The sequence below is a fragment of the Nicotiana tabacum genome, chromosome 15 (assembly GCF_000715075.1).
Source record: "Nicotiana tabacum cultivar K326 chromosome 15, ASM71507v2, whole genome shotgun sequence".
Lineage (NCBI taxonomy): Eukaryota > Viridiplantae > Streptophyta > Magnoliopsida > Solanales > Solanaceae > Nicotiana > Nicotiana tabacum.
In genome coordinates, this window is record NC_134094.1 from 21,715,787 (window position 1) to 21,725,092 (window position 9,306).

A 9,306-nucleotide genomic window follows, 5' to 3' on the forward strand; every position below is an offset into this window, starting at 1 on the left:
AATTGATCTATACACCAACTTTTATACCTTTTGAAAAACTAATTTTTATTTAAAAAGTAAATATACGTTTAAAATAGTTGTCTAACATGTAGAACTAAACCTGATTTTAATTTTAACATAAATTTAATATTTTTACTGCTTCTAGAATAGTATTAATGTAGTTCTTTTAGAACCCGTGAAATCCATATAATTTATTACAATCATAGACTCTTAGTTCTTTACTAATTTGTCGAAAACAGTTAGTACATTTTTTCTTATTGATTGAAGTAATATCACAATTCGTATTTTCTCAGCGAGAAAAAAAGAGAGCATCTTTTATCAGTTAGTTGACTTTATTTGTATTTTCTATACCAATTTAAAAATATTTAACTTTTCAAATAAAATTTTACGAGAGTGTGGTTGTAATAGATAGAAAGGTTTTCTAAAACGCGAGGTCGTCGATAACAATCCTTAGAAAGCGTGCTTTTATATTGTGCATTGTTGGACAAAAATTATAACTACAATTAATATTTAAAACTTGGGACTAGCTAATATTAAGATTTGAATCAGCCAAAAAAAGTTATTCTCTCTAATGTTAAGAACAAATAATTAAGTCCTAATTAACCAAAACATTCTTTGACTTAACTAATTTATAGAAAATATAAGTCATTCTTTTCGAAATTCATCATATAATTAAATAAGTTATAAGTAATTATTAAAAATGCAAACATTAAACAATAAGATGAAGGATCATAGACAAAATATATTCTCAGTGAGTTGTCATTAATTATTTTTTATTCTTTTGGTATTCATTTAAACAAATGATAATTCCCTATATTTTTCTATGTACGACGTTACTTATCATAAAATATTAACTTAATGTAGGCATTTTAAAACTCACCATTTGATAATTTAATTTACATATTCTTCTGTACATATATTTTATTGATTGATGCTAAGCATTGACGCTTAGCACACGTGCAACGCACGTACACTAAATATTGAACACCTCAACGAAATTCCTAATTGGCTTCAACATTACGTGGAGCCGAAATGCTGTAGATTCCTATTGAAGCTAAAGCTTAACGATTAAGTCTGGTCTGGAATCAGATGCTGCAATTCATTTCAAACAATATCAAGATAGGATCAAATTAAATCCTCTTCGCTTGTCTTTTTTCTCCTTCGTTTTACACTTTGAGAAATTTAGCTAGTTCATGGGTATGTGCATGAGCTTCACGGGAAAAGGTCAGTCGCAATTCTTCACTTCTTTTACCTTATAACTTAATTAGATTTAAAAGATTATGTCAATCACTTTCACAGTTTAAGTTTACTTAGTGTTTACATTTCTCCGAATATTACTCCCATTGTTTTAAAAGGCGTGAGCGTAAGGCGAGGCGTTTTACATATGCCTCAGCGAGGCATAAGCCCCGAGGCACGGGGCGTAAGCCCCATGGGTATTTAATTTTTAATATTTTATAAAATAATATAATTACAGTAAATATTTATAAACAAGTAAAATTATATAAAAATTAAAGAAAACTTATAAATATGTTATATATATATATATATATATATATATATATATATATATGTGTGTGTGTGTGTTTCTTCCCCATAAAAAAATTAGTCAAAACAATCTATTATACGCTACTTAGAAGCTCAAATAACTTGAGTTCGTTGCTTTTGGGAGATGCTAACAGACTAGCAGACAAGATAAAGAATTGGGAAAGACCATGAACTGGGGCTTCAATCAATAAAAAAGGTCTTGACTTTTAGAATTTAATACATTTCAGATCCTTTTTAAAACTTTTGAGTAATTACCAAGCTGAATTTTAAAAATTTGGGTATTATATGAAAGACTTATTCAACAAATTTTGTTTTAATTTGAAAAAATATCTGGGGATTGCGCCTCGCTAAAAAAACTCGCCTCAAATGCGGCGTACGCCACGAACGCCGGACGTACGTCCTGAATTGCTGGGCGTACGCCTCTTAAGACTTTCGCCCTGGCGCGTTTTTGGTGTGCCTCGCCCCAAAAACGTCTTTTAGAACACTGATTACTCCCTAGTTTCACCGTCTAATTAATCCTCCAGTTTTTCGTTATTTACGGGTTAGGTTGATGGTATTCCTAATATGAAAATCTTGTATAAAATATAATTACTTAGGGGGTACTTTATGCTAAATCGAATGTGAAATAAGAATACGCTTATTAGCCATGTAGGCAGTGAATTATTTAAAAATAAAAATATCTTTTTAGAATAAGTAATTCGTGTATAACACTTTTTTTATTATTAATCATTGAATTAAAATTCTTTCATTATTAATTATTATATAAACAATCCCTCCATTATATTCCTCGCATAACTAACACTTGAACCAAATGATCCCTTGGTGTTTTGTTAGTCACAAACTAGAAGTGAACTATAAGATACGATTTTGCAGTGTTTTACAAATATTAGTATCTTAATAATTGTACGTGATGATTTATACATTTATTTATATGAATGAACAATAAAATTTAATTAATGAGAGAAATTTTATGTATAATAATACAACAATCGTCTAAATGCTGAAAAATATGATTACATTAGCGTAATACATGAATTTAAAATAAAAGGACATCATCAAAACCTACACAAATGATCAAGTTTGTCATGTTAGTTGGATAATTATGTATTATAGTTTAACAGTATTTAATGTGATGATATCTTAACGAATACTTCTTTGTGGATAATATTTTTTTGTGTATGTTTCCTCCTAATGCTTTGGTTGCTCTACCTTAACCAGAACTATTGTTGTCGATCTTGATATCTCTCTTGAAAGTGCAACATACAATTGTTTGTGTAAGAAAATATACTGCGATAAATATAGTCCAATATTTAGGATGTTTGTCCTTGTGCTTTATTTATTATATTTGCAAAACATAAACATACTAAAAATTATTTTCACACAAATTTAAACTGATATTCCTTAGTTTCGGAAGACGAAAGTTGAATTCAAGGATAAGAATATACTTAGAAGCACATTGACCGGTATCATAATTTTTGCATGTAATGTTATTATCAAAATTTCTATATACCACATGTGTGCTATTACATAAGCTATTCGGCGTATCTAAATTTTTCAGTAGCATTACATACATATTTTTCTTCAAAATCAACCTATATACAATGGAAGACCAATTTTAACTTAGTCTATTATATAAACGGTGGCACTAACATACGTAAGAACGAATAAACTTGACAACAAACATGTATGGTAGAAGGTCATTTGGTATTAAAGTATTTAAGTATTCTTCTTGGTAGAAATTATTGATATCATTTTTTGTGGAGTCAAACACAAAATAACATCTTGTTTTTACTATAAAATTCTGCAATCAACCTTTTATTTAGTTGATAACATATTTATTTCTGCTAGCTACGATATCTTTTTAATTCTATCATGCCATTTTGCACAAATTACATTTTAATCTAATGATAGAACTATTTCTCTTATTAAATGCACTACTATTACCATTGGGATTGATAACCAAGTGTTCATGAAGAATCAAATAATCTTTTAATTGATGCTCTTCTTCGTTTCTGACACGAAGCAAGAAGGCATTAAATACTGGATCTGTTCTTACTTTATATTTCTTGTCAGTTGAATCTTTTTTATTTGAGGCTAGAAGTATAACTTTGGCAAGCTAACTTTTACGGTCTCTGCTTTTGTCGATTTTAGAACTACTGGTAGTACTTGACATAAATCACATCCCAAACCATTAATTTTCATCAAACGGTTCATTAATATCTAATGTATCTCTAGAACTTTGGGCAATTATTTCGATCGTTTGATACTTAGCCATAAGTGTTTCATCCCATATTATCAATTTTGCTTTCCTTATAAATTTAGCACCATTGTTCTTCTTTGATATATTAGTGATGGTTATTTAAGTTGTTTGAAGAGGTATATCAAATCTAAAGTGGGTGACATCACAATAAAATCGTTGTTGGTACACCATTAGCTTTTAATGCTAATAGTATCATGCCTTTTGATATGATATTTGCAAGTAATGCATGACATAGAAATATTATTTCGTTTCCGCTGGAGGCATCTACAAAGAATAATCCCGTTGTAAACCGACATTATATTCATCATTTTATAATAATATAGATTATTTTAGCTATTTGAGTTTTTTTATAAAATATCAATGAAAAAATAATACTCCTAAGCTATCTATAAATAAATATTTATGTGGTCATTTTTTTAATTCAAATTATGAGTAGTTATTACTTATTGGGAGATCATGTCCTCTATTTTTTCAAACTTTAAGGCCCAGGCCCATTTTTGAGTTTCAGCTTTCTTGGGCTTAACCCAGTAAGTCCAGTTTTCAAGCCCATTTCATATCCATTAGTTATCCAATTATTGACCCTAAAATATCTCTCTATACATTCCCTATTCATATTCCTCACTTTCTCAGCAAATCGGGGTGGCCTAGGGTTTTTTTGTTGTTGTTGTTGCAGTTCTTCACTAGGGTTTCAGGTTCCTCTCTCCTCTTTCATCAATCTCCAACCTGTAGATCTGTATGCTTTGATCTGTTATTTTAATATTGAAGTTATTACTTCTTCTCCTATCTTTAGATGCTTAATTTTGTGAGTTCCGCGAATCATAATTTTGTTGGAAGTTTCACAGAATTGGAAAAAAAAGTTTTTTATTTTATTTAATTTGATTATGTTACGGATATTTAGGATAGTTTTGTATGATTTTTTTGTGTATGAAAATAGTGTTTCATTGAACTCTTCAATTGATGCCCTTTATTGTGATTAATTTCTAATCTGTGCATAGTTTAAGCAGCTTTATAGGTAACTGTTTTTATTAAGAGCTTAATTTATATACACCGGGCAAAGAATATTTACAGGTGTAAAGGAAATCCTACACTGCTCTACACTTCATAAAAAAATGGGACTTGTAATTTAGAAAATAAAGCAGGTTACTTGCTAGAACAAATAAAAATGACCTGATAGTGTAAAATTTCTTTACACTTGTACTGTATATAATACTCTTTTGGTATAATCGAGCTGGTGACCAGTGTAACATGATATTACATCATCAGTGTATACAACTCAAATCTGCAATAATATAAGCATACTACAGTGCTACCAAGAAAATAGAGTTGAAAATACCCATTTGTTTCCGAGGATTTTGGTGAATTTCTGACAGTGCAATTCAATTTCTTAGTTATTAATGTGATAGGTTCTATTCATGTTTGCCTGAAATCGGTGTTCTTTAATAGGTTATTATTCCGAGATGTCAAGGGTGTATGTTGGAAATCTTGATCCTAGGGTCACTGAAAGAGAACTGGAAGATGAATTCCGTGTCTTTGGAGTTATAAGAAGGTAAATCAAATTATACACTGAATTCTGCATTTGTAATTCGTGTGCTTTGAAATTATTTGCATATTCTACAAGTTAGTTGAATTGAAGAGAGAGTAACTACCTCTTATGTATAGGATTTTTGGTGCAACTTTATTTTGTTTTTGGCTGTTGAATACTGCCTATGCAGTAGAGTAACTAAATATTTTGCTTACAACTACTACCTATTATAAGTAGTTGCTAGTTATTCGTTCTACATTGCTTGGATTGTTTGGTAGATTCCTTCGTCAGTTCTTGGATGACGTGTGCACTAATAATCTAACATGGAGGAGCATTAAAGTCTTATTTTGTGATCAGCTAAAAGAATTTATATTAGTCTAGCTTCCCAGCTTGCTGAGTATACCTGTGACCTGTCTCCCTGAAACAGTACTTATATGCAATGGAGGTTGTATTTTGCTAATTTTATAAAAAATGAGTGTAAAATACACCGCAAGTGCATTATTTCCTAATATTCATAACTAACTTATGAAGGAAGTTTCTAATGAAATGGGATGTGGTATAAAATTTCCATGCTTTTGTTGCTATTTGATGTGTTGAGTCTGTGCTGCGTACTCTTCTGAATAAAAAAACACTGATTAATGGATGTCAAAGAAAGTGATATGTTGAGATTTAAACCAAAGGGATTTGGCTTATTAATTCTAGATATTAAGAGCATTGGTTGCACTTCAGTATCACTAGAGGTTATTTCATTTATGGAATTTGACTCCTTATTTTTTCGATCATTCTTCTTGCTATAATGCTTTCTGATTAGCAATGCCAAAAATATAAATGCTTGCAGTGTTTGGGTTGCAAGACGCCCACCTGGTTATGCTTTTATCGACTTTGATGACCAAAGAGATGCACGCGACGCAATCAGGGAAATTGATGGTATGGTTCCTTACTCCTGCATATTGTTCAACCTTCTTTTTGGCAGCCCGATGTACTAAGCTCCCGCTATGCGCGGGGTCCGGGGAAGAGCCGAACCACAAGTGTCTATTGTACGCAGCCTTACCCTGTTTTTCTGCAAGAGGCTGTTTTCACGGCTTGAACCCGGTCACATGGCAGCAACTTTACCATTTACGCCAAGACTCATATTGTTCACCCTTCTGAATGGGTTTATTTATCTTATTTATGGCCATGCAAATTTTAGCCTTTTCCGGTGTTCAATCCCTTTTGTTTTATATTTTAGGTTGATAATCACTTTTATTTTTATGCTGTCGCTCTATACTATAGATTCTGTAGTGTTCAGCAAATATGTCGGGAATTGAAGCATTTGATGGTGTTCTCTTCCTTATACATTAAACAGGGAAGAATGGATGGAGAGTGGAGCTCTCGCACAATTCTAGAGGAGGAGGAGGAGGAGGCCGCGGAGGTGGTCGCGGTCGCTCTGGAGGCTCTGATTTGAAGTGCTACGAGTGCGGTGAGGCTGGTCATTTTGCTCGTGAGTGCCGAGGGCGTGGAGCTCCTGGAAAACGTAGAAGTCGCAGCCCTCCTAGATATCGGAGGAGCCCAAGTTATGGTCGCAGGTCAGAAGAAAACTTCATTTCCAATATACAGCAGGACATGACAAATTCGCTTTTCCCCTCCTGATTTCCTTTTTGAAACAGGAGTTATAGTCCTCGTGGACGTTCGCCCAGACGCCGAAGCCCATCGCCTCGTGGTCGTAGCTATAGCCGATCTCCTTACCGTGGACGAGATGAAGTTCCTTATGCCAATGGGTGAACTTACTAACTTGGGAATCTTTTATTGTGTCATCTCTGTTTATTGGACATTCTTTTCTTAATAATGTGTAAATTTGGTTAAAGTTTGGTATTTAGATACTTGTGCATGTATATGTATTAGGATTTGTCTCTTGAATTGTTATTTATATTATTTCGTATCCATTTGGTCCATCATGCCTTAGTTCGTGTAGCATTGGTATTGTCAGTGTTGTTACCTACTTATTTTTGGTTTTTGAATCGGGATGTTTGGTCTCATGCAATACAAACTTGTTATATTATTTATTCATTCGTATTGATAAAGAATGTTGTCTTTTTCCTTAGCTTCTCTTCTGCTTTGTATGCAGAAATGGCCTCAGGGACCGAATCAGAAGCAGGAGCTGAATGGAAGAGATGATTTCTTGTCTCGATCAGGAGTTTTTGGATGTGTTACTATGCTTGACTTAGTCGCAGCTGTGTAAGTGAGGCCATGCCCTCAACTTAAACGGGTTTCAATTTCGTTTAATATTATAAGTGTGTTTTTTATTTTCTTAAACTTTTTCCCATTTTAAGAAGCACTATCTTAGGGACTTAGACCTTATGTATTTTATGGCATCTATTACTTTTAGAGAATGAAAACGTCTTATGAATGCTGCTAAAAATTTATTTTTGTTTTCTTGTGTTGAGGTGTCTTCTGCTACTGCTTCGTTGGTTTTCTGCTCCCACACTCTGTGGTTTCGTTCTTCACTGCCCTGCTGTGGGATCTTCAATTTCAAAGATTGTGGATCCCAGCTAGCTACTACATCACTATGCTTCTGTTTGATTGAATCTCTGCGGCTATGACACGCCTCACCTCAAAGTGTAGTGGTAATTTAAGTAGATATTAAGGATGATGAATGGCATCACAGTCAAATGGCAGGTACCTAATCTGTTACAGAGTGGTTTGAGGAACTCACATTCTTGTTAAACAATTGATCGCCACTTCAGCAAGGTCGTGGGGCTGGGTATCTGAGAGTTATGAATCTTACTCATGGAAGTTCCTGGCATCGAGGATTGCATCAACCTATGGGCCTGTGATTCCCTTTGCTTTTTATGCTGCTGCTATCCTCTTTATTTTTTTCCCTTTTTAAAAAATAAAAATCTGCTTCTCTTTATTTGATTTAAACTATTTTGTGTTCTTTTTCTTTTCATCATTTCTTTATCAAAAGCTTCCCTTTTTCCTCAGCATTATCTCTCCGTGTTTATGGGGAGAAAGGAACAAATTTTTATCAAAATATTGCTAGTCAGTTTGACTAATTTTCAAGATGTAAACTTCTCCGCACAAATTAACATAGAAGTTTTCTTTTTTATAAGTGGCCTTATAACCTACTACAGAGTTTGCATTAAACCAAGTAAGACCTGTGGTACACTTTGCTTTGGTATGCTGTATGTTCCTGTTTTTCTCTTTCTTTTGGTTTTAATGATATTTTTTTCCCCTTTAAAATTTGTTTTGTTTTGTGAAAAGTTTCGCGATATAAACTTTCTTTTCTTCCCAACAAGTTCTGGAGAAGTTTCGTTTTGCTTAAAGCCCTTGGTTTTGTAAAAATTTAGAAGAGTGAGTGAATTGCTTGGGAGTGATTACATCAATCTCCATTTAATTGACCTATAGTGTGGATTGTTTCATTGCCCGCTTTGACCCCCTGGGATACATCATTGAGCTGACTGAGGTTTTCAACCCCGATAGAGCTTCCCTGCCTTCAGGCCTTCGTCTCTTCGTACTGGTTTTTGTCCTTCCACAGGACGGGCTGCTTTGTTGCCAGCTATTGGTAGAAATTCAAGTCATTAAACCTTGTCTCTTTGCCCCTCACCCTTCCCAAATTTCCTGCTTGCAGCAGCGTTGAGCATCGTACTAAGATCTATTTTTGTATTCATACAGTTTGAAATGTTAAGGTTTTTCACCAGTTGCCTAAATTGTTATATTGTGCTAGCCGTAACAATCTTCAGTTTTTGCACGTCTACTTCACATGTATTTTCAATCTGTGAGAGGTTCATGTCTTGAGAATAAAGAGGGGAATAGGCTTAGCCACCCTTTTCTTGAGGATTTTGCCCCGTTTTGACATTTTAATTATCAGATTTTTATTGCTAAACTATACATAGATATTTGCAAGCTAGTAATGGACTTGGGGTGTTTCTTTGTTCAGTAGCATTAACACTTTAAATTTCTTTGCTTGAATTGTCACATTAGGGGTATGTTGAGTTGCTTG

General features: G+C 33.3%; 1 protein-coding gene across 2 annotated transcripts; it reads left to right on the top strand.

The window, feature by feature from the left end:
• The first annotated feature begins 1,107 nt into the window (after positions 1–1,107).
• On the top strand, positions 1,108–9,013 carry LOC107832756 (serine/arginine-rich splicing factor RSZ22A). Of its 2 annotated transcripts, none has more exons than XM_075230658.1 (6): positions 1,108–1,224; positions 5,249–5,351; positions 6,166–6,254; positions 6,673–6,892; positions 6,974–7,084; positions 7,432–9,013. In XM_075230658.1, the coding sequence occupies exons 1-6, from the start codon at positions 1,194–1,196 to the stop codon at positions 7,466–7,468; spliced, it is 591 nt and encodes a 196-aa protein (XP_075086759.1). In that variant the 5' UTR covers positions 1,108–1,193; the 3' UTR covers positions 7,469–9,013. The 2 variants fall into 2 exon arrangements, with proteins under 2 accessions (XP_075086759.1, XP_016516117.1); XM_016660631.2 differs by lacking the exon at positions 1,108–1,224 and adding an exon at positions 4,376–4,497.
• Positions 9,014–9,306: the final 293 nt, after the last annotated feature.

Excerpts from the sequence above, each read along its gene's own strand:
- LOC107832756 (XM_075230658.1), top strand. The coding sequence starts at position 1,194 with ATGGGTATGTGCATGAGCTTCACGGGAAAAG. Across the intron at positions 1,225-5,248 it reads CATGAGCTTCACGGGAAAAG|GTTATTATTCCGAGATGTCA; the intron begins GTCAGTCGCAAT and ends GTTCTTTAATAG. Across the intron at positions 6,893-6,973 it reads AGCCCAAGTTATGGTCGCAG|GAGTTATAGTCCTCGTGGAC; the intron begins GTCAGAAGAAAA and ends TTTTTGAAACAG.